The 25,265-nt window shown below is 39.1% G+C and overlaps 1 protein-coding gene across 2 annotated transcripts in view; it reads left to right on the top strand.

Moving 5' to 3' along the window:
* Positions 1-25,265, top strand: part of LOC100348313 (cadherin-related family member 4) — a 107,956-nt gene that overhangs the window by 55,260 nt on the left and 27,431 nt on the right. For both annotated transcript variants that reach the window (XM_089329464.1, XM_089329465.1), the window contains exon 16: positions 25,038-25,179. In XM_089329464.1, the coding sequence (XP_089185590.1) occupies positions 25,038-25,179 (142 nt within the window). The remainder of the gene's footprint in view (positions 1-25,037; positions 25,180-25,265) is intronic.

Genomic DNA, 25,265 nt, shown 5'->3' with positions numbered 1-25,265 from the left:
AGTGGGATTGATCTTAGAAGTTCTTTCTCAGCTGTGACATTGTCTGTATATACAAAGGCTATTGATTTTTGTGTATTGATTTTATATACTGCTACTTTACCAAACTCTTCTATAAGTTCTATTAGTCTCTTGGTGGAGTCTTTAGGATTCCCTATATATAGAATCATGTCATTTGTAAATAGAGATACTTTGACTTCTTTCCTAATGTGAATCCCTTCTGATTTATTTTTCTTGTCTAATGACTCTGGCTAAAACTTCCGGGACTATATTGAATAGCAATGGTGAGAGTGGGCATCCTTGTCTGATTCTGGATCTCACTGAGAATGCTTCCAACTGTTCCCCATTCACTAGGATGCTGGCCATGGGTTTGTCATAAATTGCCTTGATTGTTTTGAAGAATATTCCTTGTATACTTGTATACCCAATTTGCTTAGAGTTTTCATCATGAAAGGTGCTAGTATTTTATCACATGCTCTTCTGCTTCTATTGAGGTAATCATATGGTTTTTTTTCTCAAGTTAGTTAATGTGATGTATCACATTGATTGATTTGCGAATGTTGAGCCACCCCTTCATACCAGGGATAAATCTCACTTGGTCTGGGTCAATGATCTTTCTGATGTGTTTATTCAATTGTCTAGAATTTTTGTTGAGGATTTTTGCATCTATGTTCATCAAGGAAATTGGTCTGTATTTCTCTTTCTCTGTTGTGTCTTTTCCAAGTTTAGGAATTAAGGTGATACTGAATTCATAGAAAGAATTTGGGAGAATTCCCTCCCTTTCAATTCTTTTAAATAACCTGAGAAGAATTTGAGTTAGTTCTTCAAATGCCTGGTAGAATTCAGCTGTTAAGACATCTGGTTCTGGGGTTTTCTCTGTTAGAAGGATCTTTATTAGTGATTCAGTTTCCATCTTGGTAATGGGTCTGTTTAGGTTTTCTGTCTTCGTGGCTCAGTTTGTGTAGATTGTAGACCAGGAATCTATCACCAGCGAGTATCTCCACAAATGCCGCATAACAAACATACCAATTCAAGAAACAAGAATAAGGAAAACAACATGATGCTCAAGGATCTAGATAAACAAGAGCAAACCAAACCTAAAACTAGTAGGAGAAAATAAATAATTGAAACTAGAGAAGGAATCAGTAAAATTGAAACAAAAAAATTACAAAGGATCAGCAAAATGAAGAGCTGTTTTTTTAAAAAAATAAACAAAATTGACACACCATTGGCCCAATCAACCAAAAAAAGGAGAGAGAAGGCCCAAATCAATAAACTTAGAAATGAAAAGGGAAATATAACAAACACCACAAAGATCTGTATGCCAACAAACTGGGAAACCTAGGTTTGGTAGAGAAATGATGCTTTAAAATAGGTAAAATATGACAGACACATAGCATTTAAAAAGACAAATTGATAAAAGTTTATCAACATTTTAGTTTAGGGGATTAAACACTAGGGATTTAATCTTGAATGCCTTTGATGGCTTCTTTAAAGAAGACCAGGGAGAGTCATGCACTAAAAATGAAAAACAAAAAGTATTGAATACTTAAGAGGCATGGAAAAGATTTGGACAAATGAGTACTGGATAATCCCCAGCAGCACTACTATTTTTACTTGGGTTTGATAACGGGAATTTTGCCAGGCCTTAGCAAAGGATTATGACTGAGCAGATACTCTGTGTTGGCTTCAGTGCCATTATGCTTTCTGTCAGCATTTGTGCCATCTTACATTCGTGCAGTGTGTCCAATGTACACTTGCACTTGTTATGGAAACTGAGATCTCTCGTGAGATTCTCGACATTGGGATGACAGCAATGTTGGATCCATATACTCATACAAGAGTTTTTCCTTCTGAGTTTGCTCTTTTTCTTCTTTGGCCCAAGCAAGAAAATGCAGGAGAAAAAAAAAAAAAACTAAAGGGGGATGGTGGTGGTGATGGTGTTTATTTTTGTTATTTGTTTGACCTTGAATGTGAGTTTGCTTTTATTTTCAATGCTGTTGTTCTTTCTTCCAATGCAACAAATAACAACCTTGATGAAAGCAAGGGTGGAAAGCATTATTATTATGTTTTTGTTTTTTTGGCTCAAAGAAGAATCTGTGTTGGGGGGGGGAGACAAAGGGAAAATTCTGTCTATGCCCACCCACAAATGGAAAGCCCTCCTAAGTTAAAATATCTGAAGTCTAGCCTCTGGCTCGAGGCTGTGTGTGTGTAACCCCCAGAGATAACATAAAAAACAGCCTCCGGGCATCCTCTGAGACAGAGGATGTTCAAGCAGATTCCAAGAACTCAAGAACATGTGTTTTACAAGGGAGAAAGCCAAAATACAAACTTTCCTGTAAGTACTACAAATACCAGATGGAAAATTGATCCCATAAACTAAGAAGAAAAACACAAGAAAGGAATGAGTTTTGAATCCCACTATGCCAGTTAAAGGATATAGTCCAGCCTTTTATCCTAATTTGCAGAAAATATGTCCGAATTAAAGGGGGAATATTTGACAAGTGGTTCAAGTACCATTTCTGGTTCTTTTAGCAAACTTTGTACAGATGGCAACTTTGTCCTGTTACTTCCAAAATAAACCAGATTCTGAAGGCGAGAGAGACAAAGAGACCATTATTTTCACTGATGTCCTGTATTATACACTAGCTTCCATTAGTCTTTGTTCTCCTGCAGGTAAAACTGTTGGGTAGAAGTGAATTTAACTAGTATAAAGTGTAAGAGCTTCCCTGTATGCAACAGAACTTCAACTAGTTCATGGAAAATGAAATTAAAGGTAAGCTTTTAGTGCGGAAGAAATTTGAGATGCATGCACATGTACTTTCCAAAAAAAAAAAAAAATTGTGAAGACCTCTTGTCCAGGGAGAGGCCATATTCTCTGTATTTAGGAAACTACTCACTGGTTGGATACGTTTATGATTTTTAAGGTTCAGTGGAGTTCAATAGGGAGATCATAAATGACAACCGGCATGAACTTTGTCCTGATGTAAAAATGGTTTTCTTACATGGCCTTTACTCTTATTTTCAAATTACAAGAAAGGAATAATAGTACTGTATAAAAATTTAATGTTATATGCCAGAAACAAAGCCTAAACCCATAAAATATTAAATGTTTCAGTTTAGTCAATTCAAGGATACATCTTTATTATTGTTCCTTCCAGAAAATTCTATCACTTGCGGAGGACTATGTGTGTTTTACAGTTTTGTGCACTTATTTTTGCTGGAATTCTTTGGTTATTTGTTTTGCATGGGAAGCTCGTTGTCTGTTTCACCAGTGAGCCCTCTAGAACAGATTTGCCTTTACTTCTGCTCTGCACTAGATGACTGACATGTGCTCTGGATCCGATTTTGTATTACTCTGTTCATTGAGATTCCCACAGTGTGAAAGTAGACTCATTAGGACTCCTGCCAGAATGAGTGCAGGTCTGCGGGTTTCATGTATTTCAAGGAGCTTCTGATTTGATATTCCAGAGCCATGGACAGAGAAAGCTCTCTTGTTGCACGTAGAGTGCGTGTAGTTCTCCCTGATGAAAGAGTACCAGCTTGCAGAGATTCTGACTCTGCATAAACTTTTCTGTTTTAGCTTCTTGTCTCACAATCTCAAGTCCCAGTGTCCAACATTAATGCCAAAATTTTTATTGCCTGGGCCTGTAAAAATCTGACAACCCTCCAGTGTCACGCAAAGTGCATGTCACTCTACTTTTCGGGCTGTCAGCTTCCTCTCTGTTGCTGACATGCATAGTTTTACCTTTCTTTCCTATAAATTCAATTCCGTAAGCTCAAATTTATCATGTTCTGTATTTTGTAGTAGCAGATTTTTATGGTGATTATTTTTAAGTGTCAATTTGGTCTTAAGCATGTCCTGGCAGAGGGTAAAACATGATCTCTGGGTGTATCTGCATGAATATTTCTGGAAGATGTTTGCATTGAGTCCATAAGTTGAGTGAAGATGGTGTTCCCTCAACAGTGTGACTGGGCATCAACTGATCTGTTGAGGGCCTGCACAGAAAAATAGTGGCACAATGGTGAATGAATGTTTGCTCTCTCTTCTTGAACTGGGGCAGTCATCTTCTCTTGTCCTTGGATGTCAAAGCTCCAAGTTCTTGGATCTTCAGACTCCAGAACTCAAATCAACAATACCCTCACCCCCAGCTCTGGCTCTAAGGCCTTTAGGTGGGGACGGAATCACTTCATTGGCTTTCCTACTCCAGTTTAGAGACAAAATGTAGAAGACTTACCAGCCTTCATCACCATGTGAGCCAATTCCCCAAATAAACTATCCATCAAATCTATGTATCTATCTATGTATCTATCTATCTATCTATCTATCTACCTACCTACCTACCTACCTATCTAATCTATCCATCCATCCATCCATCCATCCATCCATCTACTTACCAGCCCACCTATTTGTGTCCCATTGCCTCTGCTTCCTTGTATAACTCTAACACAAAGATGTTCCTGTCACTGTACTTGAAAATGGAAATCTGAAAGGACAGGTTTTCTTATTTTATAAATTTGAATTTAGGTGCACAAAGTTGGATATTTTTGGAATTCTCCCTTCATAATTCATGCTCACTGCCATTCCTCCATGGCCTGCGTTTATTAGCTAGCCATTTTCAATAATATAGTTGGCAGCTTAGAGACTATTACCCAAAATAATAACCAGGATCTTGACATTGAGGCAGAACAATGACCAGACAGCCGTGCAGCCATCAAAATGCAGTAGTTGCTGTGAAATGATTCACAGTAACCCCAGCAACACTCACAAACCCTAGCAACATGTTATGAAGTGTTTAAAAGTCTCCAAAGCTTGAAAACATCACTATATCCCCTTTCTAGAGCTATAAAACAAAGCAAAGCAGGAGAATACCAAATACTACTTTCAGGACAAAGGTAACTGGTGACAGTCTCTTAAAGGAATGGTGAGAGTAGGGACAACTGTACAGTTCTATGTTTATTATTTTCAAGCTTCTTAATTTTCAACTCAAAAGAGGATTATTTGAAAGACACAGTTTACCACACTGTGTCTGGCCTCTTCTGATAGTGTAATTTCTTTAATGTTTATAGCCCCAAGCAGCTTGGGAGTGTCTACCATTTGTGGAATTGCATACTAAAAGTGTCTCCATCAAAGTGGAAGTATACTCAGATTTTCTTTTTAAGATATATTTATTTTGCAAGGAATAGTAAGAGAGAAAGAGAAAGAGAAAGAGAGAGGAAGAGACAGACAGAGAGGTCTTCCATACACTGGTTCACTCCCCAGATGACCACAATGGTCAGTGCTGGGCCAGGTGGAAGCCAGGAGCCACAGTCTTCATCTAGGTCTCCCACATAGATGCAGGGATCCAAGTACTTGGACCACCTTCTACTGCCTTCCCAGGCACATTAGTAGGGAGCTGGATGGGAAGTGGAGCAGCCAGGACTTCAACCAGTTTCCACATGGGATGCTGGCATTTCAGGCAGTAGCTTTACTCACTACACCACAGCGTCGGCCCCACTTAGGTCTTTTTTTATAGGCTCTTTATGACATAAGTGACCTTTGAAATGCTGAGTTCAGTTCCTAGCTCCATTATTTCATGGAGCTGTTTAGAGAAGGCATTTTAAAGCACTGTATAAAAGTAAGCTGAAAAAGCATGAAAGAAACTTAGCATGCAAAACATACATCAATTGCCACTACAATGCAAAATTAAATTTTCTGGGAAAGTTTAAAAATTTTAAAATTTATTTTCAATTACTTGAAAATCAAAGAGATGCAGAGAAGCAGAGATAGACACACACACACACACACACACACACACAGATCTTCCATTCTCTGGTTCACTCCCCAAATACCTACAACAGCCAGGGCTGGACCAGAATGAAACCAGGAACTTAAAATTCCATCCAGATCTCTCACATGGGTGTCAGGGTCCCAAGCACATCAACTATTATCTGCTATCTCCTAGAAAGTATTAACAGGGAGCTAGATAGACAAGTGGTGTAGTTAGGACTTGAATCTGCATTCCAATATGCCTCCCGAGAGATAGCTTAACCTGCTGTTACACAATGCTCACCCCTGAAGAAAAACCTTAATATGACTTTATAAATAAATAATTAAGAGGAGAAACTTTTTATTCTAGTTTTTTCCAAGGGGAAGAAAAATAATTGAATATCTGATGAATCTCTGTGAAATTTAAGATTCTTAAGTGGATAAATGATACCCTAGAACTAATTCCAAATTAGTATGCACTACCTAACTTCCAGAATGTTCTATGACCTCTCCTTTCTCCCTAGGCTTCACATTTTCAGGAAAACATTGTTTACTAGATGGGCTTTGAACAACATTGGGTATCTTTCTGATCACGGTAGCACAATCTCCCTTCTCCTGGCTTCTCTGCTAAATTCAGAGTAAACCCTGGAAATAAAGCAAGAGGCAAACAAAGGAGAACTCTGGGAAGCTGTAAGAAGGTGGACTTTTCTGGATTCACAAGCATTGAGGAACAATATATTGTCAGAGTGTCTCACATTCCCCCACCTTCAGAAGAAGGTGAACCAGCTAAGTGGCCCCACTGCCAATCTAGCTGAGCCGAAGGCAATCCAAGAGGCCCATTCCTCCTCGGAGTGGAATGGGAATGCCCCTGATAACACCAGAAAAGCTTGATCCCATGAAAGAAGAATCTGGAACCTCACAAAGTTCCACAGGAAGTGCTTTCCAGAGATCGTCCAAGTCTCTCAAGGGCCAGCATTAAGGCAGGTGAACTGGGCTAGCAGAAGGCACTTGACCGCTGCGCGCAATCCCCTATTTTGCCCTGTGGGCTTTAGATTCCCTTCTTGATGGGGAGGTTCCCAGTGACCTCACTGGAGGAAACCCCTTTCACCACCTCAGGCAGGACTAAAAGTGAATAGTGGGAGTCCCAGGAGTACTGGAAACCCAAGTAGACAAAACCACAAAGCAAAGATTCTGAGCCTTAAACTGGTTATTGTGGACATAACTTGCAAATAGGGGCCAGGACCTATGTGTATACACCTTAACTGCTGACTACTGCTGGAAAAAAAAAAAAAAAGATTCAGCTGGAACCAGAGTGTCTTTGAATGAGACAAAAGAGAAGAGAAAATCACTTGTTACCAAGAACCAAGGGTCTCACAAATTGGGCGAGAAGAGGCAGTTAAATGACACCAGCACTGAATCGAATCAGATGCTGCAATTGTATGAGTAGGACGTTCTGTTTTTAATTTTTATCTATTTATTTGAAAGAGAGAGGGAGAGAGGAAAAGAGGGGGGAGAGGGAGAGAGAGGGAGAGATGGAGAGAGGGAAAGAGAGAGAGGAAGAGAAGGAAAGAGAGAGAGGATTGCTTCTCGACCTTTTGGCTAAGATCAAGTGTGTGTGTGAGAGAGAGGGAGAGAGGGGAAGAGAGAGGGAGGGAGAGGGAAAGAAGGAGAGAGGAGAAGAGAGAGGGAGGGAGAGGGAAAGAAGGAGAGAGGGGAAGAGAGAGAGGAAGAGAGAGGGGGGGACAGGGAGAGAGAGAGAGAGAGAGAGAGTACTAGTGCACTCCCATCCTCTGGTTCACTCCTCAAATGCCCCAAAACCCAGGGCTGGGCTGGGCTCAGACTGGCAGTTGAGAATGCAATCCAAGTGCACGGTAGGAGCTCAATTACTTGAGCCATCATTGCTTTCTCTCAGGATCTGCTGTAACAGAAAGCTGGGGTCAAAACTGCAACAGAGTCTTGAACACAGGTGATTTGTGGGCATTGTAACCAGTATCTTTACCAATAGGTTAAACACCCACCCCAGAGGAAGATTTTTAGAAAGCTATCATAAATACATTCATTGCATAATCATAAATTATCCATCAGAGTGTGGAATGTAACTAAATTTATATTGCTAATGCTATAAAATGAGTAAAGGACTCAAATTAATAATCAGGTTACAACATCAAGAACTAGAAAAACAAAAAGAAAATAAACTAAAAAAAGATGACAAACTTTTTTTACAAAGTAGACCATTTTACATTCCATCAATAATGTGTGAATGATTCCATTCCTCCAGATTTTCACCAGCATTTGGTGTTGCCATTTTTTAAAGGCACTCTGACATGTATATGGTGGCATCTCACTGTGGTTTAAAAAAAGATTTATTTTGTTGGCTTGAAAAGCAGAAAGGGAGGTGGGGGGAAGGGAAGGGAAGGGAAGGGAAAAAGAGAAAAGAGAGGAGAGGAGAGGAGGAGAGGAGGAGAGGAGAGGAGAGGAGAGGAGAGGAGAGGAGAGATCTTCTACCTACTAAAATGGCGTAAATGGCTAGGGTTGGGCCAGAGCTAAAACCAGGAGCCTGGAATCCCATTTGGGTCTCCCATGTGAGTCCAGAGGCCCAAGGACTTGAACTATCCTCTGCTGCTTTCCTAGGCACATCAGCAGGGAGCTGGATTGGAAGTGGAGTCACTGGTACTCAAACTGGCACCTGTATGAGATGTCAGGGTCACAAGCAGAAGCTTAATCTGCTGCACCACAATGCCTGGACCCCTTCATTGTGATTTTAATTTGTACTCCCCTAGTGTCTAATGATGTTAAACATCTCTTCCTGTGCTTACATGCTTTAAACACCATACTGCTTTACCCATCAATATTTACATTCTGTGTTACTACCTAACATAAGTCTGCCATTTGTGTTGATCAACTTATTTTCCCTTCTTCATTTTACTTTCTACCTTTCTGTCTTATAGTTTTTATATGTAAACAATTATATATATCCATAGTCTATTTTGAAAATTCAATATCATAGCTAGTATTTTTTAAATTGTCAAATTGGGTACATTCATATTAATTGTGGCTATTAACTTAGATATATTTCCACAATCCTTTAGTGTTTGTAAATTTGTTTCTAAGTCATTTTCTTAATCCTTTCATTTTATATTTAAGTGAGTTCTTTTTCAGTTATTCCCTTCACAGGTGTCAAACTTATATTTCTTTTATTTTTAAAATAAGTTTATCGTTTAATTCCATTTCCATGAACTTTTAAAATTTTTTACTTATTTTCATTTTATTTGAAAGTTAGAGAGACAGAGAGATCTTTCATCAATCTGTTCACTCTCCAAATGCTCGCAATAGCCAGGGCTGTGCCAGGCTGAAGCCAGGAGTCAGGAACTCAATCCTGGCCTCCCCCATGGGTGGCAGGGACCCACATACATGAGCCTTTACCTTCTGCCTCCCAGGGTGCATATAAGCAGGAAGCTAGATCAGAATCAGAGGAGATGGAACTTCAACCAGGCACTGAAATATCAATTGTTGTCTCAAACAGCAACTTAACTGCTGAGCCAAATGCCCATCCTTATACAGTATCTCTGTTATTGGTGGCTGCCCAGAAAATTGTCTTGGAACTGGAGTTCATTAAGGAAACATAAATTTCATTCATTTAAATAGGCAAAATTCAGCATACATAAAGAATTTTCCTTAAAAAGTACAAGTAAGGGGTGGACATTTGGCTTAGTGGATAAGTCGTCAGTTAGGATGCCCATGCTCCACATTAGGGTGCCTGAGTTTGAATCTTGGCTCCAGCTTCCTGCTAATGTAGATCCTTGGAGGTAGCAATAGTGACTCAAGTCATTGATTTCCTGCCACCCCAATGTGCTATATCTGGATTATAAGTGCCAGGCTTCCAAGGTTGGCCCAAGCCAGTACGGTCTGGGAATGAAAACTCTCCATTCCTCTCACTCCCTCAAATAGATGAAGTAATTTAAAAAAGAAAGACTGACTTATAAAAGTCAGCTGAGGAGCTGATGCCCCGGGGCACTGAGCTAAGCTGTCACTGCAGTGCCAGCATCCCACAGGAGCACTCTGGTTCCAATCTACTCCTTGTTAATGTGCCTGGGAAAGCAGTGAAAGATGGCCTTAGTACCTGAGCCCCTGCCACCCATGTGGGAGACCCGGATAGAATTCTAGACTCTTGGCTTCAGCCTGGCCCAATCCTAGCCATTGTTGCCATGTGGAGAGTGAACCAGCAGGTTTAAGATGCCTCTTTCTCTCTCTCTCCCTTCTCTCTCTCTCTCTCTCTGTGTATGTATGTATGTATGCCTTCTTCCATCTCTGTAACTCTGCCTTACAAATAAATATTTTGAAGAGTCAATCTGAATATATCAGCAGTCACAATGAATAGAAATGTTTAACTAGTAAATGGTGGTTAACTACAAAGTTGCTGTAAGCAAGGGCTGTACTTCAGATGTAGCAGGTGCAAAAGAGAAGCTACTACTTCTAGCCTTAGGAGGAGGGAAAAATGAAAACATTAAAGGATTAGAAGATGGCCTCCTTCATCTATATTATGTCTGGAAGAGAGTGTGGCCACCAAAACAGGTAGCCTGCTTACAGTGAACAGCGGCCATTGCGGGGTGAACCAACAGAAAAGGAAGACCTTTCTCTCTGTCTCTCTCTCTCATTGTCCACTCTGCCTGTCAAAAAAAAAATATCAGAAAGCAGTGGCTTGAACTGCTCTATAGAAACAGAGAGGCAGTACCCTAATGGTGCAGTTAGCATTGCCCACTGATACTCAGAGCAGGCCCCAGGGTGTCAGTGGAGCTACTCCAGAAGTAGTATGCTGGAGTTGTCTAGAAGGTTCTGAGTGAAAGATGTGACCTGAGTATGGGTGGGAGGTACCCTGGAAGGATTACTGGAATCCCATGCTTAATAATAATAATAATAATAATAATAATATAATAAATGGAGGATTGAAATGTGGGAGATAGGCACCTTTCTGTGGGTATGACTTCGTATTGTGACCCCAGAATTCTCTATTTACATTGCCTAAAAGTTTAAATGGTAGAGGACCTAGCTCAAGCTTCACAAAGCAGGACAAAGGGATTGACTAGTTTTTTGTTGTTTGTTTTAATTGGAAAGAAGAGAGACAGAGACCAAGAATTCCCATTTGCTCCCAAAATGCCTGTTATGGCTGAGGCTGAGCAGAGAGCAAAATTAGAAACTGGTTACTCAATCCAGATCTCCCACATGAGTGACAGGAATTCAACTACTTGAGCCATCACTGCTGCCTCCCAAGGACTGCATTAACAGAGTCTAGAGTCCAGTGCATTAACAGACAACTGAGTCAGGAGATGGAACGGGTATCAAACCCAGGTACTCACATATGGGATGCAGGAGTTAAAACTGATAACCATTAGGCAAAATGCCCATCTCCAGCTAGAATGATTTGAAGCTGAAAAAAAATAACTGGGTAACTGGCACAAAGTTGTGACAAATATCAGTATTAATTAGTATGGAAATCTCCTAATCAACTTTAGACTCTTGTGACATTTACATTTTTTTTGCATCCTTGATAGACACATATCATAAATAGTGCAGAGTTATACTTTTAATAACAACATTTACTTATTTGTTAAAGATTTATTTATTTACTTGAAAGCCAGGGTTGCAGATAGAGAGGGACACACACACACACACACACACAGGGAGAGAGAGAGAGAGAGAGAAAGAGAGAGAGAGAGAATCTTCCATCTGCTGGTTCACTCTCCAGATGGCTGCATAGGCCAGAGTTGGGCCAGGCTGAAGCCAGGAGCCAGTAGCTTCATCTGGGTCTACCATGTGGGTACAAGAGGTGGGTGTATGGACTCAAGCACTAGGGCCATCCTCCACTGTTTTCCCAGGCACATTAGCAGGAAGCAGGATTGGAAGTGGAACATCCAGGACTTGAACAGTACCCATATGGCATGCTGGCATCATAGGCAGGTGCTTTACTCGTTATGAAATAATACTGGCCCCCATTTACTTATTTTTATGATCAGTGGTTTTAAGTAAGAATAAAAAGTTATGTGCTTAGACTTACCTATATATTGCCCAATGCCTTTGCTTTCCATCCTTTCTTTTATTCAGAAATAAAGCTATCAGGTATTCACAAGCTCTAATTTGTTTTTGAAATTTGTTGCTTTAAAAAGGCAAGTATAAAGTGCACAGAAACAACAAATAAAAGGTAGTCTTTAATTGAAAATTGATTTGAGGAGGAGAAAAATTTTAGGAATCTACAGCTATCATTTAAATTTTGAAACCTACTATAAAAAATTTTAATATTCTATAAAATCTTACACATGTTTTCTAGGACTGCTTGACTAATTCACCTAATCACTGGTCTCATACATGGTATACATCACAGAAACATGAGTAGCTTGTATAAAATAGAACTATTGAAACACATCATGTACCCACAAAATTAGCACCTTTGGGAAATTGGGCATATAACTTTTTAAGAATTTTAGGTAACTCCAGAATAGAAAATTTGAGAAAATAGAACAGATGATCTTTAATTTAATTCAAATTATATAAAATAGTTTGGTTATTGCATTAATCGATAACTGGAACACTCATTAATTTTTTTAAAAAATTGATGTGGTATTTTTGAAGAGGGTTTTATTTTATTTTATTGCTATTTTAACTGTTCATAAGAATGTGAGAACATGATTTTTTTTTCCTGGCTTGAAATGAGTTTCTCTACTGTTATTTCTCCTTTACTTCAGTAGGGAATTAACAAAATGATAGGAATAATTTCTTATTATCAATAATGACTTTGAATGTAAATGGACTAATTGTCCAATTAAAAGATACAGACTAGCTGAATGTTTTAAGAAAAGAAACAAACAAAAATACCCGAGAATATTCTGCATACCGAGAATTCACATCATCAGTAAAAACATACACAGACTGGAAAGTGAAAGAGTGAGAAAAGATAATTCCATGCAAACAGAAACAAAAAGTGAACAGGAGCTGCTATACCCGTATCTGAAAAAAAAAAAAAAACCAGTTCTTTTAAGACAAAAACAGTAAAAAGAGTTAAAGAAGGTCATTATACACTGATCATGATACAGCACTCAAGTTTATAAAAACAAGCATTGTTAGACTTAAAAGGAAGAGATAGGCCTCAATATAAAATACTAGTACAGGACTTCAACACTCCACTTACATCAATGGACAGATCACCTAGACAAAAAATCAACAAAAAGCTATTAGAGTGAAACTATACTATAAGTCAAATGGACCTAACAAATATTTACAGAGCTTTTCTTCCAATAGCTGCTGAATAAGGATTTTTGTCTTCAATTTCTAGAATATCCTTAATATATAATGTGATTTAGGCCCAGAATAAGACTCAACAAATTAAAAATGATCTAAATTATATCGAGTATATTCTCTGGCTACAGTGAAAGAAAGATAAAAATTAACAACAAAAGAAACTTAAGAAATTGAACAAATAGAGACTGAATAGCATGTTGAGTGAACAATGAATCATTGAAGAAATTCAAAGGAAAGTAAAAATTTTCTTGAAACAAATGAAAATGGAAACACTGCATACCAAAACTTACAGCATGCAGCAAAAGTAATACTAAGAGTGATGCCTACAGCAATAAGGGCCTCTATCAAAGAAAAGAATTGGAAGGATTTTAAGTAAGCAGCCTAACAATGCATCTTAAGGACCTAGAAATCCAAGGACAAAACAAACTCCAAAATAGCACAAGGAAATAAATAACAAAAAATCAGTGTTGAACTACACAATAGAGACTTTAAAAACTGCAAGAGATCAATGAAATAAGGAGGCAGTTTTTTGATAGTATAAACAAAACTGACAAGCATTCAGGCAGACTAAACAAGAAAAAATAGAAAAGACTCAAATAAATAAAACTAGAAAAGGGAAAAAGATATTACAACTGATACTACAGCAACACAGGTCCATTAGGAACTGTTGTAAACAACTGCATACCAACAAATCGGAAAGCCTTGATGAAATGAGTACATTTCTGGATACATGTAAACTAACAAAACTGAACCATGAAGACAAAAGAAACCTGAACAAATTAATAGAAAGTTATCAAAAGTCTCCCAACAAAGAAAAGCCCAAGACCTAATGGCTTCACTACTATTTTTTACAAAACTTTTAGAGAAGAACTAAAACCATTTTTCTCAAACTATTCCAAAAAATTAAAAAAGGGAGGGAAAACGTCCACACTAATTCTCTAAGGCCATCATTAGCTGAATTCCAAAACCAAACTTAAAAAATAAAAAATAACAAAAAAGAAAATTCTGGAACAATGTTTGTGATTTCCATACATGCAGGAATTCTTAATAAAATATTAACAAAATTCAACAGCATATTAAAAATATTCATTATGAACAAATGGGATTTATCTCAGGAATGTAAGGGTGGCTCAGCATAAATATAACATATTACATCAACAGATGGAAAAACACAGTTCTGTAATTATCATAACAGATGCAGAAAAATATTAAATAAAAATCAGGGCTGGCACTTTGATGTGTTGGGTTAGGTTGCCATGGCACCTGCATCCTATATCAAAGTCCCATTTAATCAAGCCCTGGCTGCTCCAGTTCTGATCCAATTTCTTGCTAATGCACCTGGGAAGGGAGCCCAAGTGCTTGGGTCCCTGCCACCTTTGTGGAAGACCAGAATGACATTCTTGGATTCTGGCTTCCACATGGCCTACAACAAGCTGTTGTGGTCATTTGGGAACTGACCCCGCAAATGGAAGAGAAAGGACACGTTTAATATATGGTGAAAAGGAAGTTGGTTCTCTATATGCAGCAGAATGAACCATGATCCCTACTTCTCAAAGTCTACAAAATCCAACACCAATGCATCAATGGCTTAAATGTAAAGCATGAAACTACTAGAAGAAAGCAGAGGAAACAATTCAAGCCATTGGTATAGGAAATAATGTTTTGGATAATCTCCCAAAGCCCAGGCTACAGAAGTAGAACAGGAAAAAAAAAAAAAAAGAGATTTCATCAAACTAAAACTGTCTGCTTAACAAAGGAACCAATCAATAGAGTGAAGAGACCAGCTTCACCATGGGTGAAATCACTTGCAGCCTATTCAACTGACAAAGTATTATTTTCCTCGTGTGGTTGTGCTATTAATACAAAGAGAAATAGATTCAATGTTGTACTTAGTTAAAATGTTTTTAAGATTTATTTATTATTTGAAAGGCAGAATTTCTGAGAGGCAGAGGCAGAGAAAAATGTCTTCCATTCACTAATTCGCTCCTCAAATGGCCACAACGGCTGGAGCAGGGCCCATCTGAAGCCAGGGGTCAGGAGCTTCCTTCAGGTCTCCCATGTGGGTGCAGGGACCCAGGTACTTGGGCCATCTTCCACTGCTTTCCCAGGCCATAGCAGAGAGCTGGATCAGAAGTGGAACAGCCGGGTCTCAAATGGGCACCCATATGGGATGCGGCACTGCAGGTGGCAGTCTTACAGCTATGCCACAGCGCTGGCCCCAGTTATAATTCTAACATAATGATATTCCCTCTCACTCTCACCCTTCCTCTCTCTTCCTTCCTTCTTTCACTCCTTCCTCCCTTCCCCTCTCTCTTTCTGAGATAGCATATTTTTAATTTACATTACTGTTAAAGCTATAATACTCCACTAAATAAAGAATCCAACAAGTAAAAAGTAAAAAGACCCTACTTCAGTAGGAGTGTAGGCAAGGACTATAAACAGTAATCAGGTGAAAAGATGTCCATTTCACTCATTTACAGTAAATTTTAAGATAATCACAGATCACTAAAACTATAGTAGCATATTATTCTTAATCATTAGTTTGACAAAGATTTAAAAATTAAGTTAGATATAACTGTATTTGTAGCAATACTGATATACACAGACATTTCTTTTTTGTTTTTTGATTTTTTTTTTTAATTTTGGCTCCCATCCCACATATAAGGGAGAACATGCGGTATTTGTCTTTCTGTCTGGATTATTTCACTCATCATGATGTCCTCCAGTTCAATCCATTTTGATCCAAATGGTAGAACTGCATTTATTTTTTATAGCTGAATAACAGTCCATTGTGTGTATTTCTGTGTGTGTATCTCATATTTTCTTTATCCATCATCTGATGATGGACACCTTGATACATTCCATATTTTGGCTATTCTGAATAGTGCTGCTGTGAACATGCTGGTACAGGTATCTCTTTGATACAATGTGTTTGTGTCTTTGGGGCATATGCCCAGTAGTGGGATTGCTGGATCATATGGCAAGTCTATTTCTAGTTTTTAAAGAAATCTCCATTCTGTTTCCCGCAATGCTGCACTAATATACAATTCTACTAACTGTGCATGTGCTGCCCTTTCTCTACATCCTCACTGGCATTTGTTAACTTTCCATCTTTTGTCCAATAGTGATTGTGACAGTGATGAGATGATAGTTTATTGTGGTTTTGATTAGCATCTCCTAGATGATTTGTGATGGTGAACATTTTTTCATATATTTGTCGGCCATTTGTATTTCTTCTTCTGAGAACTGTCTATTGAGGTCCTTTGTCCATTTTTCAAACTGGGTATGTTGGTTTTCTGGGGTTGTTGGTGTTGAGTCTTCTAAGCTGCTGATAGATTCTGTATATTAATTCTTTGTTGGATTTGTAGCTTGCAAATATTTTTTCCATTCTATTGGATATCTCTTCACTCCGTTGATTGTTTCTTTTGCTGTGCTGAATTTGATAGAATCCCATTTGACAAAGAATTAATGGACAGAATGCATAAAGAATTCAACAAGCTCAACAACAACAAAACAAACATTTCTAACTAACAAATGGACAGCTGATATGAATAGACTTTAATCAAAAGAGGAAACAAATATGGCCAATAAATACATGAAAAATGCTGAATATTGTTAGTCATCAGGGAAATGCAAATCAAAACCACATGACTACCATTTCATCCCAGTTAGAATCATTACTATGAAATCATCCAAAAATAAATGCTTATAAGAATATGGAGAAAAAGGAACTCTTCTAAACTGTTGCTGGGCTGTAAATTAGTACAACCATTAAGGTGAACAGTTTGAAAATTCTTCAGAAAACTGAAAGTAGGGGTGTGCACTGTGGTACAGCTACCTCATGCTTGTGATCCAGGTTCCTCCTAACATGTCTAGAAGGCAGCAGATGATAGCTTATGTGCTACCCATGTGGGGGTCCAGATGAAGTTCCTGGCTCCTGGCATCCACATCTCCTAGCCCTGGCTGTAGTGGGTTTTCACCTTTCAAATAAAATAAATAAATCTTGAAAAAGAAACCTTAAAATAGCTTTACCATATTATCTAGCTATCCCATTTCTGGGTATGTTTCTAAAGAAAATTAAATCAGCATATCAAAGAAATCTCTTTTTTAAAAAGATTTCATTATTTATTTACTTGAGAGTAGAGTTACAGTGAGAGGGAGAGACAGAGAGAAAGGTTTTCCTTCTGTTGGTTCACTCCCCAAATGTCCACAATGGCCGGAGCTACGCTGTTCTAAAGCCAGGAACCAGGTGCTTCTTCCTGGTCTCCCATGCGGGTGCAGGGGCCCAAGCACTTGGGCCATCCTCCACTGCCTTCCTGGGCCACAGCAGAGAGCTGGATTGGAAGCAGAGCAGCTGGGACTGGAACCGGCATGCATATGGGATGCCAACACCACAGGCGGAGGATTAACCTACTGCGCTATGGCGCCGGCCCCAAGAAATTTCTATACTTTCATATTTATTGTCCACTATGCACAATGCCCAAGATAAGAATCAACCAAGATGTCCATTGATGGATAAATGGATAAAATGAGCCATATATGCACAGTGGAATAATGATCTGCCTTAAAAAAAGAATGAAATTTTGTCATTTGCAGCAAAATGGATGGAAATGGAGAACACTACATTAAGTGAAATGGGCCAGATACAGAAAATCAAATTTTGTATGTTCTCTCCCATACATGAAAACAAAATAAGTCGATTTAGGCATAGACTTGGAGGCTGGGAGGGATGGGGTGGGAGATGGAGGAAGGTTGTATAAAGAGCACAAAACACAGTTAGACAGAAGGAGTAGTTTCTGGTGTTCCACAGCACAGTGGGGATGCCATATTTCAAAATAACATGATGTCTGTTTTATGAAAGACTGGAGGAATGGAGCTTGAAGTCTTCAAATGTAAAGATATAAGGAAATGGAAAAAATGACCTTGATTTGATTAATACAGCCTGAATACCTATGTTAAAATATCGTAAGTATAAATAAAATACATCCCACCAATATATAAGATTATTATGTGTTAATAAAAATTAAGAAAATATAGAGTTTGTTACTTTACTAAATGTCTTAGCTAAGGATATAATGAGGTAGGAATTGAAAATGTCTTTTCCTATTACTTAGAGATCATCCTAATTTAATTTACTTCCCTTTAATTGGGAGCAGATTTGAAAGAACTTCATATATACATTGGCTAAGTTTGTTTTTAGTTATTGGAATCTAGTTAATAAACATATATAATAAAATTCTAGAGTATGAAAATTCCAGATATTTAATCATTCTAATTTTTTGAAGTGCATAAATGGCTTCAAATATAGATTTTCTCTCTCTTGTAGAATTTGCTATGAACGGATTCCCACAAACCAATAGTTACACATATAATATCTTAATTGGGAACACTGAGCGATGAATGCATTGTATTATCCAATAACTGGAGATTCAGTTAGTGAGGGACATGATGATCTTTTGCCAAAATTAATTCTGGCAAGTGATGTTGGCATAATGCATCAAATCCCAAGCCATAAGAACAGCACCTCAGACTCAGCCTGATGATTCAGGGTTGGCGTGATGTTAGGAACCAGCTTTAAGTTTAGTCATGACAAGGCTGGAGAAGGGACAAATCCTCTTTCCAACGTGTCCCCAGAGTTCAAAAATATAATGGAGATGTCAAAAAAAAAAAAAACTGTTGTAAATTACAGCTCCAAAAAATTAGGTCAAGAAATGAACTTGGAAAGCCACAGGGATCATAGCAGTATTTTTGGAAAGTCTTTAGACAATTTCCCCCTGAGGAATAATTGAGTGTCCTCAGTCCTTTCCAGTAACACTTTGACACACATTCCTTTCTCATCTCAGAAATGGGTTGTGTTTTAAAGATAACACACTTTACATGAAAATTCCTATTTTCAACTCAGTAAATTAACTCACTTCCTTTCTCTTTCATTCTCTTTTTAAAAAGATTTATTTATTTTTTTGAAAGGCAGAGTACAGAGAGAGAGAGAGAGAGGAAGAAGCAGATATATGTTGCATCCAGTGGTTTACTCCCCAAATGACTGCAATGGCTGGAGCTGGACTGGCCCGAATCCAGGAGCCAGGAGCTTCTTCCAGGTCTCCCACGAGCATGCAGGGGCCCAAGGACTTGGGCCATCTTCTACTGCTTTCCCAGGCCATAGCAGAGAACTGGATTGGAAATGGAGCAGCGGGACTTAAACTTGCCCATATGGGATGCCGGCACTGCAGGTGGAGACTCTACCTGCTATGCCACAGCACTGGACCCTTCCCTCTTCCCTTTCACTCTTATCCTTGGAATTGTTCTTAAATAATTTCTTTTTTTTAATTTTTTTTTTTTTTTGACAGGCAGAGTGGACAGTGAGAGAGAGAGACAGAGAGAAAGGTCTTCCTTTGCCGTTGGTTCACCCTCCAATGGCTGCCGCGGCCAGCGCGCTGCAGCCGGCGCACCGCGCTGATCCGATGGCAGGAGCCAGGAGCCAGATGCTTTTCCTGGTCTCCCATGGGGTGCAGGGCCCAAGCACCTGGGCCTTCCTCCACTGCACTCCCGGGCCACAGCAGAGGGCTGGCCTGGAAGAGGGGCAACCGGGACAGAATCCGGCGCCCCGACCGGGACTAGAACCCGGTGTGCCGGCGCCGCAAGGCGGAGGATTAGCCTATTGAGCCGCATCGCCGGCCCAATTTCTTTTTTTTAAAGATTTATTTTATTTATTTGAAAGAAAGAGTTACAGAGAGAGAGAGAGAGACAGAGAGAGTGGTCTTCCATCTGCTGGTTCACTCCCCAGATGGCAGCAGCGGCTGGAGCTGTGCTGATTGGAAGTCAGGAGCCAGGAGCGTCTTCCAGGTCTCCCATGTGGATGCAGGGGCCCAAGGACTTGGGCTATCTTCCACTGCTATCCCAGGCCACAGCAGAAAGCTAGATCAGAAGAGGAGCAGCCGGGACTAGAACCAGCGCCCATATGGGATGCCGGCGCTTCAGGCCAGGGCTTTAAACCGCTGTGCCACAGCGCCAGCCCCCTTAAACAATTTCTGGATGTTTCATCCCAAATTTCTACCATTCTCACTGTGGTTGGGTCTAAGCCAGAACCTTCCTTACAAAGCTATGGCATCTCCTAGGTGCTGCACTCTGTCCTACAGAGTGAGACCCTTGAATTGTAAGTCACATTTTCCTTCCTATTTTTCATAAAGATGTTACCAGGTATGTCAACCAGTAGTATTAATACTCAGTGTATCTGAATTATTTCACCAAGAAGTAACATGAGGACAGGGGTAATGGTGAATGAAGAAGTCCTTTATGAAATAGGTGGGAAATAAATTTTAATGAAAATACATCGTGCAAAGTTGAGGAGGTGAGGAACCCTGCCAATATCCAATGTTCAGCATTTAAACCAGCTTGGTTACTGTTTACTGATGAGACCTGAGGATCTGGGGACCTGGAAGGGTTTGTGAGTGCATGAGTGTATGTGTGTGTGTGTGTGTGTGTGTGTATGTAATGTGTCTCTGTAGTTTGCATGAAAATATCCACAGCATAATTTAGTAAGCTCACTCTCCAAAGCAAGAGAGCTATCTAGACCAAACCTCTGGGTTCAGACAATACAGTACCCTGAAGAATTCTGGCATCCCAGCCTCTGTTAGACAAGTGAGCACAGAGTACATGGAAGAAACACCCTTCTCTGGTGGGGACTTTCAGGTGACATGACATTAAACAACAGCATTACTGTGCATGGGTCCCAGTTATAACCCCATGTAACAATGTGCCTGTATATTACTATGCTATTCTCTGTGACCCAAAGGAAAGCAGCTTTTCAGAATCATTTATTATACTCCAGGGGAAAATCAGAATAGAGAAGCATACAATAATGAGAAGAAATTAATGTTTTAACTTAATAAATTCCACTAGAGCTTACTATGTTTTTTTTTTTTTTTTGCAGATTTTTGGTATTTCTGTAATTCTTTCTATACCTACCTTTATAAAGTCACTTTCTCCAAATACGAATCTGTATATTTTCTTTTGTACTAAACAAAAAACTAATAAGAAAAAAAATGGAAATTTAAGGTCAATATGATGTCATGATTTTCTTTTCATAGGAAAACTTAGAAGCTTCTATTGAATTGGAAATGTTTTGTAATTAATGTTTCAGTTTAAAATATTTCTGGTTAATTACAAAAAAAGAAGATTCAGTTAGCAAGAGAAAAGATATTTTATTCAAAATTTAAGCTCAAATATGAAGAAGTTACAACACATAATTTCTTGATAGTGACTATGCCTTAAGAGTGCATATAAACTGAACAATCAATTAAAAGACAAAGAAAGAAGTTCTTTCAATGAATTAGCACTACTCAGAATACCTGAGATGGTATTCATCAAAAGTAGGAAGTGTTTTTAATGAGAGCCATAACAGAAATAAGGTAGTGTAGTGATGTTGTAAACCATGATTATGACTATGAATTAGGCACCATTAAACAGTGAGGCAGCCTAGCACATCGGTTAAAGTCTCAGATGCTAAAGTTACATCTTTTGGAGTTCTGGGTCTACTACTTAAGATGTGTGCATGTGTCTCAGCTTGAAAAATTTATGCAATATTAAAAGATAACGAGGCCACATTTTCATGGAGTTGTTCTGTGGTATACATTAATCACAGTAAGTGTAAGCAAATTTGAATCTAATATATATTAGGCATTCAATTATTTGTTGTAGTTGTGTCATGTGACTAAAGTGACTATGAAAAACAGTGAAAGAAAAGACACTATCTTTTCCTTTTTTGAGATGTTCTTGGCAACAGGAGGGGGAGACTAATTGTGATTCATTTTTAGGGAAAATGGTTAACAAGGCTCTAGGTTTAAAGACATAAGTACTCATTTACTAAAATAGGGTTTAAATATTAGCATGTACCTTATGTGAACACCGTCATGCTGCTTGTACCTGGGAGTGGGCATAAGAGGGGAAGATGTGGAATTTTCTCTGCATCTTCCATTGACTTCTAAGGAACAGACTTTCCAAAGTAGGGGAGCTGAGTATGTACAAGAAGTATAGCTCAAAAAAGTGCTAGTGGATCATTCTCTCCGTTTTTGATTCTATCAGTTAGTATTAGCAGACGCTAGTCTTGTTTGTGTGATCCCTTTGACTCTTAGACCTATCAGTGTAATCAATTGTGAACTGAAATTGATCACTTGGACTAGTGAGATGGCATTGGCACATGCCACCTTGATGGGATTGTATTGGCATCCCCTGGCTGTCCATCATGGGAAGCGGGATACACAGCAAACTCATAGAATGGCAGATGTCCTAAATAGCACTCTGACCTCAGAATCAGCCCTTCAGGCATTCGGATATGGCTGAAGAGCCCATGAGAGTATTTTAGGCATGGAAAGCCTAGACACTCTGGAAAAAAAAAAAAAAAAAACACCTAAATGAAAGATCTCTGTGAGTGAGATCCCAGTGGAAAGAATGGGGTCATCAAAGAAGGAGGTACCTTTCTCTGAAGGGAGTGAAGGGAGGAGAGAACTTCCACTTTGACTATGACCCTGTTGGAATAAGATTGAAGTTGGCGAACTCAAAAGGCTTCCATAGCCTTGGCAACTCATGACTAGAGCCTAGGGAGATTACTGACGCCATAAACAGGAGTGTCAAATTGTTAAGTCAACAACAGGAGTCACTGTGTACTTACTCCTCATGCGGGATCTGTCCTTAATGTGTTGCCCAATGTGAAGTAATGCTATAACTAGTACTGAAACAGTATTTTACACTTTGTGTTTCTGTGTGGGTGCAAACTGATGAAATCTTTACTTAATATTTACTAAATTGATCCTCTGTATATAAAGATAATTGAAAATGAATCTTGATGTGAATGGAATGGGAGAGGGAGCAGGAGATGGGAGGGGTGTGAGTGGGAGGAAAATTATGGGGGGGAAGCCATTGTAATCCATAAACTGTACTTTAGAAATTTATATTTACTAAAGAAAAAAAAAAGCGTTGGTGACTCAGGCACTTCATTTCCCATTTTTGATTGACCGAATCAACGACATAAACTGGTTTCACTTCCCATTCAAATCTGATAAATGGATAATTCCTTCCTTAACTCTGAAACTGTGCATTACAGGTGCTACCATCAGGGTAAGTACTGGGTGTTTTAGCATAATTATTTTTTTTTGACAGGCAGAATTAGACAGTGAGAGAGAGAGATACAGAGAGAAAAGTCTTCCTTCTGTTGGTTCACCCCCAAATGGCCGCTATGGCTGGCACGCTGTGCAGATCAAAGCCAGGAGTCAGGTGCTTCCTCCTGGTCTCCCATGCGGGTGCAGAACCCAAGCACTTGGGCCATCCTCCACTGCCCTCCCGGGCCACAGCGGAGAGCTGGACTGGAAGAGGAGCAACCAGGACAGAATTGGCGCCCCAACCAGGACTAGAACCCAGAGTACCAGCACCACAGGCAGAGGATTAGCCTAGTAAGCCACGGTGCTGGCTATTTTAGCATAATTCTAAACCAGTCTAAGTAAGTTAGGGACATAGAAAGTCTTGGAGACTGTCCCAAGAGTTACCTTTATTTTGGAAATGAAAGATATCAACAGAACGATTATTTTCATAGATTAGCAGTGTCTGTTGTGGTGAGAAAAGAAGGGAGATGGTGGTAAGCAGCTTATCAATTTGTATCCCTGATAATAGAGTTAAAGAACCTTCAGGCGTTCTCAGAGATAATATCATTCCACTTTCAGTCTAACTGCTGAAATTCACTGTTAGTTTGAAAACTAAGCCACACCCTGTATTAGATGATGAATATATTCAGAAAAACATGAGGTTGAATTGACTGACTACTAATTCAGTACAAAAGGGAAGGTTAGAGTGTCATTGAGGCAAAATGGGTTAAAACCAATATATCAAATATGGACACCGGTTAAAGTCCTGACTGCCCCACTTCCAATCCAGCTCCCTGTTAATGTACCCAGGAAATCAGCAGAAAATGGCCAAAGTGTTTGGGTTCTTGCAACCACATGGGAGACCTGGAAAAAGTTCCTGGCTCCTGGCTTCAGCCTAGTCCAACTCTGGTCATTGTGGCCATTTTGAGTAGTGAATCAGCAAATGGAAGATTCTCTCTCTCTCTCTCTCTCTCTTTCTCTCTCTCTTCAGCTTTCTCTTTCAAATAAACACATAAAGATAGTTTTTTTTTTAAAGGGAATGTTTTTTGCTTGTAAAACTGTCCAATTGTGAACTATGCTTTTTTTAATGTGTGTACCCCTTCTGTAGAATTGTACAGGAGACTTGAAGACATAAGCCTTCTTGAAAAGAAGGAAACTACAGTAGAAAAAAATTTAATCTCAATCTAATTCTATTTATTTATTTATCCAATTTGAGAGGCAGACACACATACACACACACACGCACACACACACATACACACACACAGATTCCCCTCTCACAGTTTTACTCTCCAAATGCTAGCAACAGCTGGAACTGGGCCAGGCTAAGACAGGAACACAGAACTCAATCCAAGTCTCACACATGGTTGGAAGGGACCCAACTTCTTGAGTCATCATCTGCTGTCTCCCAGAGTGCGCATCAGCAGGAAGCTGGAATCAGGAGCAGAGCCAGGACTCAAATCCTGGCTCTCCAATATGGGATGCTGGTGTCCCAAGTGGCATCTTAAGCATTGCGCCAGTGCCCACCCTAAACTAACTTTTAAATTTCATAATATCATGAATGTCCCAAGTAGCTGCCCTATCAACATTGCATAGGAAATACACATGCATGAAATGGAAATTAATTCCTTATTCATCAAACTAAAAATAAAGTGTGGACATGACTGTTTAGTAACCCAAAGAGCAAGTTTCTACGATATACTAAAATATATTTTGCAAATGTAAAATCATCAAAAATGAACTGTAAGAGTATTCTCAAGCAGTATTGTAAAGTGAAAAAAAATGCATCACCAGAATTAGAAAAGTAATTTATTAAATATGGCAAGCTGTTTAAGACACAACCTAAGATAGATGACATGCTTATGTGACAGAATGTGAACGATGAGCCTCCTGTATGCACGCCGCCACACTTGGAAACTCGGATTTATTCAGCTATGAAGACTCCTTTTATTCAGCTCAACTGTTCAGACAGAGATTCTCCACAGGAGCATCTGAGCTATTCAATTGTAGGAGGTAAGACGTGGGAGGATTTTGTGCAAGTCCCTCTCACGCTATTGCACAGAGGATCGCGGGAAGCACCTTGCAACTGCTAGCAACAT

This window comes from Oryctolagus cuniculus, chromosome 3 (genome assembly GCF_051225735.1).
Source record: "Oryctolagus cuniculus isolate XC-2025 breed Fujian yellow rabbit chromosome 3, ASM5122573v1, whole genome shotgun sequence".
In the NCBI taxonomy this organism is placed as follows: domain Eukaryota; kingdom Metazoa; phylum Chordata; class Mammalia; order Lagomorpha; family Leporidae; genus Oryctolagus; species Oryctolagus cuniculus.
The sequence above is the reverse complement of the archived record's forward strand: the minus strand, read 5'-3'. Positions and strand labels throughout refer to the sequence as shown.